The 19,934-nt window shown below is 40.1% G+C and overlaps 3 protein-coding genes across 4 annotated transcripts; 1 reads left to right on the top strand and 2 right to left on the bottom strand.

The window, feature by feature from the left end:
- Positions 1-682: 682 nt before the first annotated feature.
- Positions 683-8,585, bottom strand: LOC139920678 (excitatory amino acid transporter 1-like). The gene is made up of 9 exons (XM_071910727.2): positions 8,527-8,585; positions 7,844-8,077; positions 6,135-6,272; positions 5,270-5,477; positions 3,862-3,904; positions 3,483-3,766; positions 2,267-2,500; positions 1,139-1,333; positions 683-821 (listed from the first exon to the last, which is right to left on the bottom strand). The coding sequence occupies exons 2-9, from the start codon at positions 8,040-8,042 to the stop codon at positions 683-685; spliced, it is 1,440 nt and encodes a 479-aa protein (XP_071766828.2). The 5' UTR covers positions 8,043-8,077; positions 8,527-8,585.
- A 770-nt stretch (positions 8,586-9,355) lies between these two features.
- On the top strand, positions 9,356-13,327 carry cib3 (calcium and integrin binding family member 3). 2 transcript variants are annotated; one of them, XM_071910708.1, is made up of 6 exons: positions 9,356-9,406; positions 9,976-10,010; positions 10,443-10,554; positions 11,106-11,253; positions 12,894-13,089; positions 13,306-13,327. In XM_071910708.1, exons 1-6 carry the CDS (start codon positions 9,356-9,358, stop codon positions 13,325-13,327), a joined length of 564 nt encoding a protein of 187 aa, XP_071766809.1. The 2 variants fall into 2 exon arrangements, with proteins under 2 accessions (XP_071766809.1, XP_071766810.1); XM_071910709.1 differs by lacking the exons at positions 9,976-10,010; positions 10,443-10,554.
- A 1,062-nt stretch (positions 13,328-14,389) lies between these two features.
- On the bottom strand, positions 14,390-19,700 carry LOC139920662 (ras-related protein Rab-8A). The gene is made up of 8 exons (XM_071910696.2): positions 19,391-19,700; positions 18,755-18,815; positions 18,557-18,617; positions 18,343-18,420; positions 18,166-18,255; positions 17,606-17,671; positions 17,465-17,515; positions 14,390-16,952 (listed from the first exon to the last, which is right to left on the bottom strand). The coding sequence occupies exons 1-8, from the start codon at positions 19,512-19,514 to the stop codon at positions 16,863-16,865; spliced, it is 621 nt and encodes a 206-aa protein (XP_071766797.1). The 5' UTR covers positions 19,515-19,700; the 3' UTR covers positions 14,390-16,862.
- Positions 19,701-19,934: the final 234 nt, after the last annotated feature.

Raw genomic sequence — 19,934 nt, 5'->3', positions numbered from 1 at the left:
CAAGGATGCAACTTAGACTAGAAGTCTCTCAACCTTAAGGTTTTACTCCATTTTCTTCGTCCGAGTATTCTTCTTCAGGGCGAGAGCGCTGCAGCTCGTGTCTGGAGAGATGCTGCACGACAGCCACACCGATGCAGTCACCTAACACGTTGATGGCGGTCCTGAAACGATCCCTATCGACAAACATGCAGGACGTCCTGCGGTTAGGAACTTGTTATCAGCATGACTTGATCATAACCACACACAAGTTTGGGATGATTTCAAAATGCGATATGTGACAGAGCAGGTTAGGGTGAGGGTTGACCATGTTAAAATTGCAAATAGTAACACAATTCAGTGGATTATGGAACTCAGTAATGTAATTTGATTACTTTCAGTTAGTTTTGGATTACTTTGCCTCCAAAATTGAAAGGATAACACTTGCAATTTATAGACTAATTAAGTTTCATCTACAACCAGTAAATTGTAGTGCTGATTATTTCAATATGTGTAAATTTGTTTGTCTTTGCTTTTTTTATTATTATTTATAGCACAGATTCAAGTAATCCAACAAGTAATCATGCATTTTGTAAAAGTATCTGTAATTTACATTGCCGTACTTTTTTCAGGCTTTACCGTAATCACATTACATATAATTGGTTACTCCCCAACCCTGACCACACACAAACATACACACACACACTTACATCATCCAATCCACAGCTATGATCAACGCCATGTCTTCAGTTGGCAGTCCGACTGATGTCAACACAATCACCACGGTTACCAGGCCGGCCTGTGGAATACCCGCAGCACCGATACTTGCAGCTGTGGCAGTAATACTGCAGAGGAACAACATGACAATAGTCAAAAGTGGATGAAAGAATGTTGAATTGTGTTGTAGTTAAGAGGTACAAAGAATTATTCAAAGTGCTTGACAAACGATAAGATAATGGAAAGAAAAATCAGTAAGACAAAATAAAAATCCAATGGACATGAATCAAAAACAGGGTCAAACAAAAACAACAAGAACATTCTGTCTGTAAAATGTTTTTTTAATTAGCGAAGGAGTGATTTTGCCAGCCTAAGCTCCTCAAACATGGATTTCCAAAGCTTATAGAACTGTGTTTAAACGGCTAAAGTCTCCATTTGATAATACCTGATGATGATGATTTGACCCAGGTTAAGGTCCATATCATTAAACTGGGCGATAAATATAGCAGCCACTGCCTCATAGAGAGCAGTGCCATCCATGCTGATGGTGGCTCCTATAGGCAGCATGAAGCGCGTCACCCGTTTGTCCATGTTGTGATTCTCCTCCAGGCAGCGGAAAGTCACAGGTAGGGTCGCAGAGCTGAAAAAGAAAACAATAATATAAAGTTAAGTAAGTTCAAAATAAATATTAAAGTATATAAGAAGCTAATTTATTATGAACTGTGAGACTTTCGAGTTTTCAAAAAACACTTCAACTCATATTCTGGTGTTAGGGAGAGAGTTATAGGCTGTGATCACATAGGATGCTTTTTTGAACAGACCTGCGCTTCTTTTTTCCATTTATTTTAAATGGTTTTAATTTCAATGGTTCAGGCACGCATCTCCCCCAAACTATGCACCACCTCAGGTTTTGGATGAGACTTTGTGTTGCATAGCAACAAGCATGATGTAACCTGGATGTAACGCTCCTTTGAGCTGTTGTTATCTCTGTTAGCTGCACTTGTGTGTTAGCAGGAGAAAAAAAGTCTACCTGATTATGACCTTAAGACCGCTTGTTAGCAACACTACAGCATGTCACTTGGGCTAAAACCAAATCTATGAAACAATATGCTTAAGTAATTTCAATCATTTTTATACTCCTCTACGGTTAACTCTATTGTGAAACAAGTGGGAAGCTGTTTAGAAGGTGCTACATGACTAGCATTGCTAACAAATGCCAAAACTTTCTGCACCTAGCATCTCAAAAACCAAACTACTGGTGCAAGTGCTTTTTTGGATAAACTGAAACAGCATGTGCTTTGTGATAAATCAGACAGACTTCTCAAAAACCTGATCTATCCCTTCAAAATAAAAGATCTAGTGAAATATTTCAGGACCGGAGAACCTGGGTTCAAAGCCCCCATGACAACAAGCATTTACTCGGCTAATGTGTCTTTCAATGTCCTGTAGCTGACCCTGACCTCTGACCTGCCTGTTCAGGGGGGGAAATGAAAAGAGAATGAATAAATCTGTCACATCATCTTTATTCAAGCTTCTGCAGTGTGTAATGTTTGACATAAACACTCCAGCTCACCTGGATGAGGTCCCGAAGGCAGTGACGAGAGCCTGTATCAGACCAGCCATAAACCTGTAGGGATTCTTACGCATGACAATGACGTAGAAGAGGGGAAGGGTGACGAGGCTGTGGATTATCAGGCCGGCGAACACACAGAGAATGTACATGGCCAGCTGGCGACTAACCTCCCAGATCGCTCTCATCGCCACAATTTGCCCTGCGATCAGGAAGATGATTCCCACCGGGGAATACCTGTGGGATACAGATGAGATACAGCAGAGGGGCTGTAATGAGAGAGACAAACTGTAGGGGGAGACAAGGAGTATTAGCTATGAAGGGCCTGTATATTGTATGTTCTTGACTTTGAAGTTTATGTTGCAGTGTTTTCTCATGAGAATTCACAGCTAGCAAAACTGTTTAGCATAATTCATAAAGTGTCCATGTGTCAAACATTATATTTCTGGTGATATCTCACACACCACTGGTCTGATTTTGACGAAACTTAGAGGAATTATGCATCTTTGCACTGTGTTCCACTGACTAAAAAATTACACTGATTGGTCGAATGGGGGTGCTATAATTAAAGGTCAAAATTTTAAACTCAAAATGTGATATCTCATACACTACTGGTCTGATGTTGATGAAACTTGGAGGGACAATGTGTTTTGGCACTGTGTTATGAGATTTAAAAAAAAATACACTGATTGGCCTGATGGGGGTGCTATAATTAAAGGTCAAAATTTCAAACTTTGAAAGGCCATGAGTGCTACTCCACTAGTCTGATTTCAATGGAACTGATGCATCTTGTTACTGATTGTATGTGTTTACTAGTTCAGTTTAGTTTAGTTTAGTTTAGTTTAGTTTAGTTTAGTTTAGTTCAGTTTAGTTAGATAGAAGCAGAGTGATAAAAACTGATATTCAGACTATAATGATTTAAAAACACAGAAAGAAGACTACGAATCTGTTCAGGTGAAATAATAAAAAAAAACCCAAGTGATTTATAAAAACAACTCAAGATGACCCTTCTGTCTGGGGTTGCTGGTAGATTAGATTAGGATCGAATGAGTTTAGTTTAGTTTAGTTTAGTTTAGTTTAGTTTAGTTTACATGGCTGTGAAAGCACCAGAGTTGGCTACCACTCATCTGTAGTCCCTGGACATATGATAACAACAAAAAGATGACAGCAATAATCAATTCATTTTCTTCATAATTTGATGTTAGCTTCCCATTCTTACCAGATGATAATTTTGACCATACGCATAATGACTTCATTCAGGCAGTCAAAGAAATCCCTCAGTGGTTTTCCCTGAGCCTCCATGCGGCCCAGAGCGAGGCCAAAGCTGCAGGAGAACACCACCAGACCCAAGATATTGACCCCTTCTGAAGAGCCTGGCATCGGCACCATGTCATCTTTGAGGGTCCCATTGGTGGCGTTGGGTGATGCAGTGACCTCACTGGTGTCAGTGCCCACACCAAGACGCTTTGCCACTGAATCGCTCTTGGAATAAACTGTTTTATACTGGACAAAAGATAGACGCAAATGTTAATAGTTCACACATCTGAGCATAACACAGTGTAAAGACAAAAAGAAAACACAGCAAAGGCAGATCTTACCTGTTGGAAACAAGCTTTGACCAAATTTGAAGGGAACATGTTTCTACAAAGCAAAAAGACAGATGTTTACCTCAGATTGGATGTTAATAATTAATTGCCTTAATATGCCATTATACGACGCCTCTAAATTTTATAGAGGAAAATTGCCTCAGGAAGACTCTACAACATGGGTCTCAAACTCGCGGCCCGCGGGCCAATTGCGGCCCGCGAGACGATATTTTGTGGCCCCCACCTTAATATGAAAGTTTAATGTTAGCGCGGCCCGCAAGTTTTATATGGATGGCACTTTACAGTATTGTGTGCGGAGCTGAACGAACCTACCAATCACGGTGGGGTATATGGCTCTCGGGGGTGGGACATCGACCGGGCTTGATGCAAGCAGAGAAACATTTCTCAATGAGTGAAAGTTACAGCAGCGTTGCCATGGAGAGTTTTCTTCCGTGCCTGGCTGGCTGCCTCGTTTCTATTGGGCACACGCGGACATTCGTCCCAGCGCGCTGCGTTCACAACACTTCCAAAAAAAAGTTTTTTAAGTTGCTGCCCAGCGGGACATTATACGTATATATGTCTCTCTCTGACAAAATAAATCAAAGTGATGCGTACGCGGCGGGATAAAAGAAAAGTAAGGAACTCAATGTAGCCCAATGTAGTCTGCAGTCACATAGCGACACCTGTCCGTCGGCGATAACAGTCCCTGGTAACCCGGACCAATTATAGGGTCGCACCGTTATTTGTGGGTCATTATTTTTTATTTGCATCGCGCTATTTGCATTGCCTCACACGATGAACACTACATATATTTCTATATGATGTCATTTGTTTTTTTTGTTTCTATGACTACGTTTACAACAACAACAACAGCACGGTGTCATTTCCGCTTCTTTTTCCTGTAACAACAGCACGGCGGATAACACTCCGGGAGCAGTCGCCTTTTTGCGCTCGCTATCCCGGTACTTTCTACCATCTACAAATGCCATGGTGTTCATGTCATCATGAAAGACATGAACATCGAGCGCAAAAACAAAGGAGACTGCTACCGGGCTATTATCCGCCGACCACCGTGCTGCTGTCACAGGAAAAAGAAGCGGAAATGACGTTCAAAAAGCCGAAAAGCCATGTTCAGAAGAACAGTTCATGTTCTTCAATGTTCCATTCATGTTCAGGACAATTCATATTCAGAAGAACCCATTGAGGTTAAAGAACTGTTAATAAAGACGTTTAAATCTTATTTTGTGTTAAAAAATAAAAATAAAGACATTTGAGAAGATTGGATTTTTTTTAACAAAGCTTTTCTTGTGGAATACCTGATGCGGCCCAGCCTCACCCAGACTCTGCCTCCAGCGGCCCCCAGGTAAATTGAGTTTGAGACCCCTGCTCTACAAGGTCCTTGAAAGCATTTGATACGCACCTGATCAGATCCAGAAAGGAATCCAGGGTCGGTGGAGCCTCCACATTACCAGCAGAGGACACCGAGGCGTCTCTGCTGCTTTTCCCCGGCTGGATAAGAACCACCAGGACGATGCCGGTGAAGACAGCGATGAGGGTGGTCCCAATGTAATAACTAATGGCCCGGAGCCCGATTTTCCCTGAAGTTCTACTGTCCAGAGATGACATACCTGGAAGTAAAGTGAGGTTGTAACGGATGAATGTAACAATTTGTACAGCATGTAAAACTGACAGTGTTTGTGATTGTGTTGATTTGAGTGCGGTATGTGGATTGAATCCCAAGGTTATTAAACTAAAACTTTAGCTAAGACAAAAAGTGTAAAAAACATCGCTGTGAAGTTTTGGGCAATTTTTACTGAACACTAATTGAAAAAAATAATGTAAATAAAATTATTATTATTATTATTATCATCATTAATAAAATAATAATTAAGTTATTATTTAATACCGGTTGCAAACATATACAAAATACTTGTTCTGAATTTCAATTAAAGTAAATTAAAGTAAAGTAGTATAATGAAAATCATTATACTATTAAACCCCTACTAAAACTACAAAAACTAGAACAGAAAACTAAAACCGAAAACTATATAAAAATGAAAACTAATGAAAAATCCCAAACTATAATAACCCCTGGTCCTATACAGTATAGCACAATGGGTAGAGTCAGGTTTACGGCTGTGATTCCCACTCGGGCCTCCCAGGCTAAAAATGTGTGCACTCATGGTGCTGTAAGGTGCTTTACTGTAGATAAAGTCCACCAAATGACATATGTGTGGTAATTTCTTCCCAAAACGTATATGAGTATATTTCCATTTGGGTCTAACCTGTAACCAAACTGGAGACAATGAGAGGCAGCACCAACATCTGCAGCATTCTGATGAGCAGCTCTCCAGGAAAGGAGAAATATTTAATGTCCCTGGCCGTCATGTTACTGGAGCGCAGAGCAAAGCCCAGGCCAACCCCTTGGAGAAAAACAGAAAGACAGAGGGACATATAAGTGACATTAGCTAAATACTGCTGCAAATACAAAACAGTATGTCTTTGTGGTTGTATCTGCAATGCAATATACAATACATAGACATAGAAATATACATAGACATAGACATGGAAATAGAAATACACATACACTACATGGCCATAAGTATGCGGACACCCCCTCTAATTAGTAGATTCTGCTATTTCAGCCACACCCATTGGGGTGAAAATCAAGCACAGTATCTTTAATGCAAACTAGAGGATATCAAAATAGTATTAGTTAGTAATCAGTAGCAACTTGTCACAGTGCTATGCCTGGACTTAATGGGGGTAGTGGTAGAGAAAAGGAGGATCAGGATTGCGAAACTGTCATTATGCTATTTTATTTTACAGAGATGAATTCAAAGTATGCCTATTTGAGTCAAAGATCATTGTAACAGCTCCATGTTGTTCATTGTTCATCATTGTTCCATTGTATTTGGAATTTTAAAAAATTGCATTAAAAAATAGGATATTGGCATTGAAAACAAAAATTGAACTGAAAAAAAACATCATTGAAAATAGTATTTATTGAAACAGAAAAAAAAACTTGGCATTGAAAAAAAATGTATTGAAAAATAAAACATTGGCATCAAAAAATAAACACTTTCTAATTTTTTGACCACGCACTCACAATCTTTTTTTTTCTTTTTTCGTTGGGGGTTGGGTTTGGGAAGAACACTGACTACCACAAACTGATGCGAAGAAGAAGAATGCTGGCGTTCTTGTTTGCGGAGGTCGACTGAGAAACAAGCCTGCATTCTTCTTTTTGCGGTCAGTTTCTGGTAGTCAACATTCATACTTCAAAATATGCAGATTAGATGCAAATCACGTCCCTACCCCCCCTTTTCGCGGAAAGTTTTTCAACGGCAATGTTTTTTTTTTGTTCAATTTTTGTTTTCAATGCCAATGTCCTGTTTTTCAATCCATTTTTTTTCCCAATTCCAAATACAATGCCAAATTTCATTCCAAATTTCAGTGCCAAATACTACACTCACTGTTCTTACTCCATTAATGTCACAGGACATACTGGGTAGGTCAGTCAAATGATATTCCCTCCTGTTGTTTGTTATGGGTATGTTGCTGATCTTGCATTTGTTTCTGATTATGTTATATATGTGCGTACTATTTATCACATTGGGTACTTCTGTATGGCTCCGATTGATTTTGTGTTGAAAATGTTAATTAGGGAGGAATGTTGTAGGCTACATCTTTTGACCAAGGCCAAGCCGTTCTCAGGGGCCTTCTCAGGGTCACGTCAGTTTTTCAGCCATAACAATCTGTTATTTACTCTGTTATTTACGTAACAGGACACTAAACAGATCACAGGACTGCCACAGTGCAGAGAGAGACTGACATCACTGACTTTGTTCATGTTGTTCCTCTCCAATGATGCATCATTAAACTTAGACTTAGACATAGAAATGTGCATAGACATAGAAATTCGTAGACACAAACGTAGATTAAAGGAGATAAAGAGAATAAAGTAAACTCACAGCATTTCATAAAAATCACTTACCTAGTACAACAGAAGCCAGAGTGAGAACAATAAAAGCATTTCTCCTGAGAAAAGCTTTGATTTTAGATGGATTCTGGGACGATGGTTTACGACCTGAGTTCTGTGGTGTTTTGCTGTCCGTCAGGGTTTCCTGTTCATCCTTATTCTCCAAGTCCACCATCTCAGACAACTCCTTGGAGCAGGCTGGCACCTCTTTCATAATAAGTCCCTATATGACCGGTACAGGCTGCAGAACTACAGAAAGGAAGAAAGTGTTTTGGTCTCATATAGGCATTAAGAAAATATACCAAAGACACTGAAAGTATCCATAAAACTTAGGAGATTCAAAGTTCATTTGCAGAGGAAAAAATGGCAATTCAGTCATGTCAATACATTAGTGAATATTCTGCATTTAATAGTAATAATAATAATGATAATGATAATGATGTAGCATTTATGGGCCAAAAAGGCTTAAAAAGAATAAAATATACTATATACTAATAACATTACATGGAAGCAAGTCTACAGAAGTGCATTTTAAGAAGTGACTGAAAAGATACAGAATTACAGCCTACATTACAACCATGCGTTCTTTAGGTGTTCCTCTGTGTAAGGGGTCCTGCTGGAAAAAGTGCAATCACCTTTATAATACTATTCTACCAACAGTCCTCATGCATGAAGAACAGTGAAGAATGGATGCAAACCTTTGAAAGAGTAGGAATGTTGCAGTAATGTCCCTCTTGCCTCCTGGACAGGATATGCTGTTCTACAACACAATGCTTTGACTAGCAATCCATCTGGTTTGTGATCCTGCCTTTCTCAGAGGGCATAATAGATGATACGTTTGTTTTCCCGTTCTACTAGATACTGTATGTGCTGCTGTCAGAGAAAGAATTCAATTTGTTCCTGAGCCGTCTTTGTTGCTCATGCCAGGTATAATAGCCTGAGAGTCGTAATTCATGTCAACTTGGAATGCCAGTACCATAATTGTTGATGAATTCATGTGGCTGCGTTAATAAAAGTTTTATGTTGGTGCTTCAAAGGATGGTTGTCAGTACTGGTTGTTCTGCATGTGCTGCTAGTGAAGCCATTTGCAAATAACACTATTATCTATCTGACCTATAACCAGGTAAATATCCAACAATCAAGTTCTCAGCTAATACAATGCCTGTCTCCCATCAAAAAGTCTATTTGCCCACTACAAAACCCTGGCTCTAAAGAGTGTAACCTGAGTAGCGAGCGAGGCGTTGGCCATAGAGTGGCACTAAGGGGGTTGATACCACTTGGCATGATGCTGGACGGCAGCCCTTGTTCATTGTCAAAGGGGCTGCTATTCACATTGGAGAAAACGATGAAATGCTGCCATTATAATGGGGAACCAAAGGGCCCCGTGGCAGCCCGACACCTGATCTCCTCTTTGGCTCTGGCCTCCTTTTGTCCCAGTATTTCATATCTGACATATCCACCGGCCCTCAAAAGCATTCGATGCTGGAGCAGCGATGGACCTGAGGCTTGTTGTCTGTGTGCTCAGACATGGGGAATAAGCAGACCATCTTCACAGCACAGCAGCTAGATGCCTACCAGGTCAGAGTCACTCCCTTTTAATTTTCACTTTGTTCGCCTATTGTTCTCAAAGGAGAAACTGGTTTGCTGAAACTGCTTCACTTGCTTATCTTTCACAAAACTACCTACATTTGTGGTTAAATACACAATAGAGGCACTGACACACTTGTTAAACTGCTCTTAATGGCTCATCTGTTTGCTAAGAAAATAGAGTAGATCCAGATGCTTGTGATGTCTGAGATAACAGATTCAGGGTCGTATTCAAATCAAACGAGTCAAAGCCTGGTGGTTTTGTTGATATAGCTTCTGTAGCTTTATTTGCCACAGTTTCTTTTGAAGATCTGAGCCGGTTCTGAATTGGCCTGTCTTTAAAGGTTTGACAATTAACACCTCAGAGGCTCAGAGGCATGAAGGAATGCACATTTATTTTATTTAATCTGTAAACGTCTGGATAGGACTATTTGTTTACATAAATACATACATAAACAATACAGACATAAAACAGATAATTTCATAACAATTGTATCCGATTATATTTTATGACATACTGTATATTGCACATTGTTACCATGATCTGATTGTATTTGCAGGATTGTACATATTTTACAAGAAAAGAAATTCTCAGGTGAGCTCTTTATTTTGTTTAAATTGATAATAAAATTGGACTAAATCTTATTATTTCTCAATCATTGTTACTCTAACACACCTGCCTGAAATTTGTTCTGTTCTGCACCATGCCATACTGTATGTAATTGTAAATTATGAGTACTGGGCGACCAAAGTGACTGTGGGTTAGGCTACTATTGAGATTAAATGATAATGAGATCAATGGCTTGCATTTGAGAACTTCACCTGTGGCGATTTATCTAATTTTTCCCTGTTTAATCTAAATAGGATAGAGATTAACAGGGACTGCAGTTGAACAGTGGCAGTTTTCTAACTTAGGGGGTTAGTTGACTGCCAACTGCCCCTCTTAAATAAACAACTATATAATAATATAGAAGATATCTTGTAATTCAATACTGAAAGTAAATTTTTTAAACCTTTCCTAACCTAGACTGTTCTACCGCTATCGGGATTTGGCACCGCAGCTCGTTCCTCTTGACTACACCAGCCAGCCAGATGTGAAGTTACCATATGAGCTGATTGGCAGCATGCCAGAGCTGAAGGTAGACCCGCTGGCCCACACACACCCTGCAGACCCGCTCTCCCTGTGTTGCCGATCCATAATTAATGGCCAACTAATCGACAGAAGTCTTTGAAAGGTTATATGTTACCTGACTCCTTTAAACTTGGAAGAAAGCTGGTGGGTCGCATAGGGCACACTTGGTGGGATTGGGTCAATTATGTGCCTCTTTACACAGTGACAGCAAGGTAAACACGTGTGTTAACACTGACGTCCGCTGGGAAAGGGAGAGTGACTGTCAATATTATGCTGTATAATCGTCCAAATTGGGACACTTTTATAGTTTATTTGGATTCCCGTTGGCCACTACATGAAGCAGTTGCTACACTCTGCTTTCCCCACACAGAAAAACACAAATTAGACAACAACGTGATGCATAAATGAAATGAAAACACATAATATCATAAGCCAGAATGCAACCTAAGAGCCATACACTCAATCCCTAACTATCCAACTACCAATTCATGGCTGCTTATGATGAACTGCTCAGACTTGTCAGGCTGTCACAGATGTGGTGGTTTCCCTGCTGTCCAGGACAACCCGTTCCGTCAGAGGATTGCTGAGGTTTTCTCTGAGGATGGAGAGGGAAACATGACACTGGACGACTTCCTGGACATGTTTTCAGTCCTGAGTGAGATGGCCCCGCGTGACCTGAAGGCCTACTACGCTTTTAAAATCTACGGTAACACATCTTCACATCCATGAGTACCCGAAGCAGTGCTTTAAAAAAAAAACATATTAGGGATGGGAACCTCCACTACTGTCACTGTTTTTAACCTGAACTTAAGCAACTAAAAGAATAGTGTAAATAATATAATGATGCAAAGTTCGGACCTGATTGAAGGCACTAATTGTGTGCAAAAAAACCAACACATAACCCCTTGTACAAACCAGTTGACCAATGATGACCTCATATTTTCCCCAGTAAGTTTAATAAATATACAATATGAGTTGCACATTTTCATTTATACTGATGAACCACGGAAATCTTGTATTTTACAATGACAACACAGTATATAGGTTAAATTTAGGGTACAAACTGACTAGTATTGTTATTATCAACTAGTGCATCGACCAGTGGTAAACTGACTAGTCGTTTAATTATTCCCCTCCCTACCAAATACACTGCAACACGACTTGCACAGCTTTGCAGGTCGTTCATGATTTGCAGCAGATTTCGATCAAGCTTCATTGCATCCTCAACGGTCCTTCAGCCAGGACAAGCTACATTACATCCATCAATCCTCTGTGCACAGGAGGTCAGTCCATGTAACCATAGGACGGGAGAGCATGGCGAGGGGTTATAGAGCTTTAAGCATGATGGGAGGTGCATGGAATGGTATAAATGATTAACAAGCCCATTATAGAGGCGAACGGCTTGTCAAAGACCGGTTTGTGCTCAGCGCCATGTGTCCCCCTAATTAAGCAATGCTGACAAATGAAGATGTTGCACACACACAGCCATGGTCATGGGTCAAGGAAAGTTTTCATCCATTATTCAGACATATAGAAAAGGAAAAAGCAAGGAAGGCGTCATTCCAGAAACGCTTAGTTACACTGTGCTGAGGAAGACGAAGATCCCTGGGATACTTGTCTTACGAAGGATTAGGTGTGTTGGGTGAATGTGTAGGGCTTTACAAATGTGTTTAATTACTGATGTGCCGATATTGGCATTTTATTAAATATCGGAAATTGTCATGTCGAACACCTCTGACATGATGGAGGTTCCTCCCTGACCACAGCAACATAAGAACAGTCTGTAAAGCTTGCTATTTTCTTTGACCGTTTTATTTATTCATTTAATTTTTCAGTAATGTTTTTTGTAAATTCATTCCTCACTGAAAGAGCTTCCCTGCAATTTAACAGGTGTGGTGAGTCACCCCGCCTTAAAGAGCTGCTAACACTAAATAAATGTCACTAGTCAGGGTTTCAGTGGAGAGCTTTGGTGTCCCATGATGGTCTAAATGCTGTTTCAGAGGCTTTTCCACCCTGACAGGCATACAATTGTAGGGGAAATAAACGAATCTTTCTTCTTTTTGGAATGAAAATGGTCAAATTCAAATATACTAAATATTAGCACAAAATATTGGCTGTCGGCTTCAATACAAAAATATAGGTATGGGTGTCAGCATTCAAAAACCTGTAGTAGTTGAACTGTAATCGATAATTACATTACCATATCCCAATATGATGACCATCACAGAGCCTCAATTACTAGACACTCCTACACACAGACACACACACACACAGACACAGACACACACACACATTGGAAAATTGCTGGTCCAACAACTCACCTACTTTCTTTTCACTTGCTGCAAGATTTCAACAATGACGACTTCATCTGCAAGTCGGACCTGGAGAAGACGCTGAACAAGCTGACCCGTAACGAGCTGACGGAGGACGAGGTGAGGATGGTGTGTGAGAAGGTGATAGACGAGGCCGACCTGGACAACGACGGCCGCCTGTCACTGGAGGACTTCCAGCACATGATCGTCCGAGCTCCAGACTTCCTCAGGTGGGCCTCACATGGCATGGTGCAGCACCTACCATGGGATATGGAGGGTAAACCCACCTATACATTTAGAGATAACATATATATCATTTATTTTTATTAATATATCAGTGGTTGCTACCTAAAGATCATTTACCTGCTTTATTACTTATCCCTATGTTGACTCTACTCCTGACTGCAAATGAGATCAACCAGAACTATTCTGATTTCTGTCCACAGCACCTTCCACATCAGGATATGAGGATATGAAGCAATACAGTGCATTTCTTCATATGAACAGTACTTTAGGATGGACTGATAATACTGAGGAGTGTGTGGAGAGTGGAGGAAAACTGAAGGCACCACTGAAGCCCAACTATGGCATCTTCTGCATGCCTCTTCTCATGGAAACATCCAACATTTTGTGTATTTTGACTTTGCTGTATTCTGTAAAAACCATTGTTTCATCTTCATTTTTACATTTTGGATCCAGAGTAACTTAATATGAGTGCAACAGTAGAATAAACATGTTTCTAATTTGAGCATTGCAACAGACTAACAGTTCGGGTTTGTTTAACTTAGACTGAAAATGCAATGAAATGTTAGGGGTGTTAGACCAAACATTAAGATAAGCTGCAAGCTCCACTTAAGTCCACTTAGATTTTTTTCTCTCTTTCCGGTTTACATTGCAGCAGTTTGAAATAACACTAATCCTGGTGCGGTTGCTAATCTATCATCAGATGGAAGCATCAACCAATCCATCAGGACAAGGCTCATTAGCTATGACCATCAACAGTAGATTTGTGTTTGTATCTGAGGGGCTCGGTTACACCAGGCTATAAAAGAAACATCTGCCAGAATATTCCAGTGGGTCATGGCGGGCCAATGGAGGGAGAGGCATTTGTGTCATGAAAGCAGTCACGCTCCATTGTGGCACCATGGGGTCAACTGACAGTGAAAAGTCTCCTCTATCATTCTGGCCATATTGACAGTCAGTCATTAAAGAGAGCGAATTAAAATGACCTGACATCTTTATTTTTTTTTTAAAGAATCTTATTTTATTAAATCAAAAGTACACATATCTACAAACTGTAGATCCATTTTCATATGGGTTTAGAAAGTACAGTACAATTAAAGTAGATCTCTTTTTTTTTCTTCTCCATGTGATATTTACAACTGCTTTTTTGTCGTGTTTTTCCAAAACGTATTGTATTCTTCTCCCGGTGTACTTCACAATCAATGGAATGAAAATGTGGTTGTAAAAAAGGGATGTAAATGACATGTGACGTGTTTTAAAAAAGGATATCGGATTAAAAAAAAAAAGAAAGAAAAGAAAAAGGGGAATCATTTTGACTGAAAATGCTACAAGTAAAGCATTCCCACCAAAGTCTGCTCCCTATATTTCTGTATGACTTAAAGCTATCACTCGATTGAGAAAACAGCAGTATCTCCACATTTGAATGTCTTGACTCCTCCCACTCGACAGTCTTCCATCATACAAGATCTTGCATCGATGAACCAATGCACAGTTTCCGACAAATGGAGCACGTCTTGTTTTTGGCTCAGTGAACGAAACAAAACAAATAACGAAAACCCCACACATTCAACTGTATGGGTTCTATATGGATGTCTGGAAATGACATTACACAAAAAAACGCAGAGGTCCAAGTTTCACAATGCATAGCTCAATCATGAGACAGAATTGAGTATTAGCCGTTAAGACAAATGGTTGTGGTAGTCATGAGGTCCCAATAGATATTATAAAGGTGCAGGCAAGCAAAAACAGGATCCCCTCTCGATATTGTGCACGTAGGAGCTCGTCTTTTAGACTAGCAACAAATGTAAGGAGGAAGAAAATGGGGGAGAATGCAAACAGATTAAGACTCAACATCAATGTTAAATATCAGCAGAGGGTAAATGTCTACATCACGCAGGTCTAATCTAAGTAGCTTGTGTTTTAAAAATACTGTTTAAAATTTTGGGTGGCGACATACAATACAGTATATACTGTGCCACAGGTGCCACCTAGCTGTCAAACAAGAGACTGACCACAATGAAACCTACATTAACACAACAGAACATACAATGACCTTTCTGAAGCTTTGATTGAGTCCGTCTTGACTTCAGAAGCCAAGGAAATATCACATTTTAGGTAAATTACAATTTGGCAGGGCAGTAGCATAGAAACAAAAGCTTGCAAATTCTTGTTTTAATGGCTACTCAAATAAATTAGGGGCATGTTTGGGGTGAACTAACACCAGGACAGCAGAACACCAGCAGTGAAATAGCAAAAGAGAGCAAGTCGTTTATAAAGAGGTGTAGTAAAATTTAAGGATTATCTAGGTATGCCCATTATATCTACCATTACCATGAACCAGTAGATCTAAAACATTATATATTTTTTTCCCAAAAAGTTAATGTTTGTATTGTTGTATTGCGAAACTATCACTTGGCACAGACTACACACAAAACACAAGTTATTGGTAAAGTGCAAGGAGAATTGCATGGATAGGAGGGGGAGGCTTCACACTGCAGCACGTCAGTGAGAAACCTCAGAGTGAACCACATAGTTTTAATTGCCGCTAACGTAACCAGAAACGTCATATAGCTTGAACATGAATCAGAGCTGCTACATGGATGCAAGTAATACTAAACCTCCACTCAGGTCAAATTAAAGGCAAGGCAACACTTTAAAACGGCCTTATTGCGGTGTATTAACCAATAGGAAATTATTTTAATTAGCATAGTCAGGACTGAAATTTCCCTAAATAATGTACTTACAAAGGGGTAACAAAACAGTGTAAGCACAAAAAATGTCTGCAATAATGAATAAATGAACATTATTATAGGTGTTACTACACTGCAGAAAGGTAAACGTGGAAAAGTGTTACCCAAGGTGACACTGTTCTGCAGAATTTGACATTAATCTAGAAAGACAGACAGCTGGAATGTTTTGGGTTGCCAACCTGCCTTCAAGCTATTGCAAAGAGGCCTATTCAGTGGAGGCAAATAGTCTGTTCATAAACATCTTGCATAAAAAGTACAAGTAATGATCAGGGCAATAAGAAACACGCATTTTCAGTTACATTAAATGATTGTCAAGGACTACATGCAAACCAAAGAGCAGAACTCAAATGGAAAATTTCTCAACCCAACTCTTTGATCCTTGACTGCATTATACTCGATATGATTCTGAACTGCCCTTTACTGGAATGAAAAACAAGTTTGCACATACTTTACACATGCAGCAACTCTGTTTCACTGGAAACCAAGCCAATCAATCTCTGGTTGACATTTACCACATAAATGGGCAAGAGGACTAATAAAAATAGATCTAAATATCACATTTGTATTCCAATCCCAAACCCTTAATTAAATTAATTAATTAAGGGTTGATTAATTAAACGATTTCTCCATCTAAATGGGGCTCCACTTTTAACAGTTGTGCTACCGGGTGAGTGAAGAATGGACGTGTAGTACGAAGAGACTAAAATCGGAAGGAAGAGGCTGTCTTTTGTGTGATATGTAATATCTGGACGATACTCCTGGTCGAGTCCTCCACCAGTCAAGCGGTCTGACCCACAGAGCCGCTAGATCTCCTTAAGCTGGAAGAGATGTGCCACCGGAAGCCTTCAGAAGAGGAAGGGAGGAGGGACAGCCCTCCGCTTGCTGGGAGTTTAATGGTTTGTGTGGACTGGGAGGACAGGGAGAGAGAGGGAAGGGGGAGGAAGTGCTAGGAGCGAGCACAGTCCAGTTATGTCCAGCCTGCTGGCGGCCAGTATCTAAGGCCTTGGTCCTCAGAGTAGGCTGCAGCGGAAGAAGCTGCTCTTTTTCTGAGGCTCAGAGATCTTGACCCCATGACTGCTCCCCTGCGGCGTGTTGCCCTCCTGGAGCAAAGACACACAAACAAAACAGGTCACTGCTCTGCCGTTTGACCGTTTACTCAACTGCTGCTTTCACCTGGTTTAGCTAGTTTCTTTATGTAAATCTTAATTTTCTTGTCCACAACTGGAAGCCACTGGCCATTCATTCTCAGAAGTTCAGAACTTAACAGTTGAAAAAGCATTTCATGTTAAGATACATAAAAGTGAAAAATATACACATCCTGTAGGTCAACAGGTGCCAGAGAGAAAACAGGACATAGTAGACAGAGGAGAGTCCACACACTGTACTTTATTAACCCCACTAGGTGACGTTACGAGCTGTTATGCTCACCATCAGCTTGAAACGTCACCTAGGGCTGTTAATAAAATACATATTTGGGAGCTATACAGTGTGTGGACTCTACTCTATCTACTATGTTAAGACATGTAAACGTAAGATCTGATAAAACATATTTACACAATTCATGTCAGGTGAAATACTTGAGCTGTATTAGCAAGGAAATAAAGTTACTCACCAATTTTGTGTCCATTTTTGATTTGATGTCTCTAGCAAGTGTCAAAAACGCCTATAAACAAAAACAAATATAGCACACTCGTTACATTTACATTGCATTATTTAAGCATTTCATATCACACATAGAAGAATGGCTACTTACATTTTCCACATTGATGTTGGCCTTTGCACTGGTCTCCATGAACTTGATTCCATACTCTAATGCAAGCTGAAAGTAAAAGTGAAAGAAAACGTAAACTTTTTTGCAAGTCTGGCGACATCATGTTTTTTTGTGCAACTGTTTAACCAATACACTGGTGCACTAATATCGGCCAATACAGGCCTTTCGATTCATATTTTGGTATCAGTATTTGTTCCATCATTAAGATCACCACAAAAAATATGAATAAAAAACATTTTGGCCCAATGACTTATGGTTATTTTTATCATTTACTGTACACTAGACCTCAGAGATGAAAAACCAAAACAGTTGTTAGAATCCTAGAATGTGCGTGTTTTGAAATTGTGGTGGAGAATGTGATCTACAGACTAGAGATGTTACAATAATTATGTTGATCAATAAAGATGCCACAAAGAAAAATACTATTTGTCCCCCCGAGTTCTTGAGCTCAGACCCAAACATCCTCTACGAGTCAGGCCCTATGAAGTGGACTATGATTTTCAAAGCTACACATCAAATTCAACTTCCAGCAATCTCCTCACCTTCTCTCCCCTGTCTTTGGACACCTGCCGCTTGTCGTTGATGTCGCACTTGTTGCCGAGGACCATCTTCTCCACATCAGCTGATGCATGCTGGGTCGACAGAGAAAATACATTTTAATATAAACAGGCTACATGGGGGCACTCTCACAGATATTTCAAGCTTTGGGTAGCATATACCTCCTCTATATTCCTTATCCAGTTCTTGATATTCTCAAAAGACTTCTCATTGGTGATGTCGTAGACAAGCATGATGCCCTGTAAAAAAGAGCAAATCAAAAACCTTTAAGATATTTTCCATTTATATAGTTGTTAGAGAGTGGTGGCTATCCTCAAAAGTGCATTAATGTTAGGTTTGTATTGTGTTGTAACCCCTGCAGATGTAGATACCCACCATTGCTCCTCTGTAGTAGGCTGTTGTGATTGTTCGGAAACGCTCCTGGCCAGCAGTGTCCCTAAAAACATCAGAAATGTGATATCTGAAAGCAACCTTAACCACAAATGTATGTTATCCACACTAAACTAGGCAAATGTTGACATAGCACTGCTATCATGCTACCGACTTGCACCAGGGAAATAAAGATTAACTTACCATATTTGCAACTTTATTTTCTTGCCATCTAGCTCTATTGTCCTAATCTTGAAATCAATGCCTGCAGGGGATAAAGGAGGATCATCATGCATGTCATCATAACGTTAGCTAGCTAACTTAGGATAGCTGACACCCACTAGCTGACACTGCTGTCACATAATACGGTAGGAGCAATAAACAGTTATCCAGCTACTTATAGAGGCAGATCATCAAAGTATATGAACAGAGACCACAGCTCACTGTAATGGCTGTCATTTACCAGCTACTGATATCATGACTTTGCGGTTCCATACCAGAATGTAGCCTGGGCCTAAGGGGCTAATGCTATCTGGCTAACCGCTAGCTGCCAAGAGAACCGGCATTGCTGCTAACGCAATAAAAGCGTTAGCTACTTCACCATTAGCTCCATGCAACACACGTGAAGGGACAGCGTTTACTCGTATACTCCCTTTTCAGTGCATTATATGACAACTATCCCAATGAATAACAAACGCTACATTACTGACACCGAGAAAATACTACCAGCTTTACGATAGCGTAACTCGCTCCCAGCAATTAGACCGGCCCGCACAGACAGACCATCGACGTTTTGTAAACACAGACACAAAGGCACAGTTTACATCAAGAAAGCCATACCTATGGTTGAAATGAACGTCGAGTTAAAGGCATCTTCTGAAAACCTGAACAGAACACAGGTCTTCCCGACACCGGAGTCCCCGATTAGCAGTAATTTAAACAAATAGTCGTATGTCTTCGCCATACTTGATATTATTGCGGAAATCCCGCCCGGCGAAGCGGTGAACTGAATGTACAGAAATGACGCCCCCTGATGGCTAGGAATCTCCTAACCGTGTTGGGCTCGTTACTCCAAAGGTAATCAGTTATTCACTACTAGTTACTCATTTCGAAAGTACTTGTATTACATAACTACAGTAATGTAGTAAACTGTAATGTACTACAGTAATTCGTTACCGTTATTCTTCCATACACTTCCGTATTGGCGATTTCCTCCTTACCGTCAGTTTCCTGTGTAGGCTACTTCTGTGTAAAAATGACCAGGAAACCAAATAACGTTGATGTCCAAAGTTCTTGTCCAACTTTCAGTCGATAAAGTCAAATTAATGAGAGTACAGAAAGCAATATTTTCTGTCATTTTGCATTTAGCTAAGCTAACTCGGTG

The sequence above is a fragment of the Centroberyx gerrardi genome, chromosome 13, assembly GCF_048128805.1.
Source record: "Centroberyx gerrardi isolate f3 chromosome 13, fCenGer3.hap1.cur.20231027, whole genome shotgun sequence".
Lineage (NCBI taxonomy): Eukaryota > Metazoa > Chordata > Actinopteri > Beryciformes > Berycidae > Centroberyx > Centroberyx gerrardi.
Note: the sequence above shows the minus strand (reverse complement) of the source record. Positions and strands in the feature narration are given on the sequence as shown.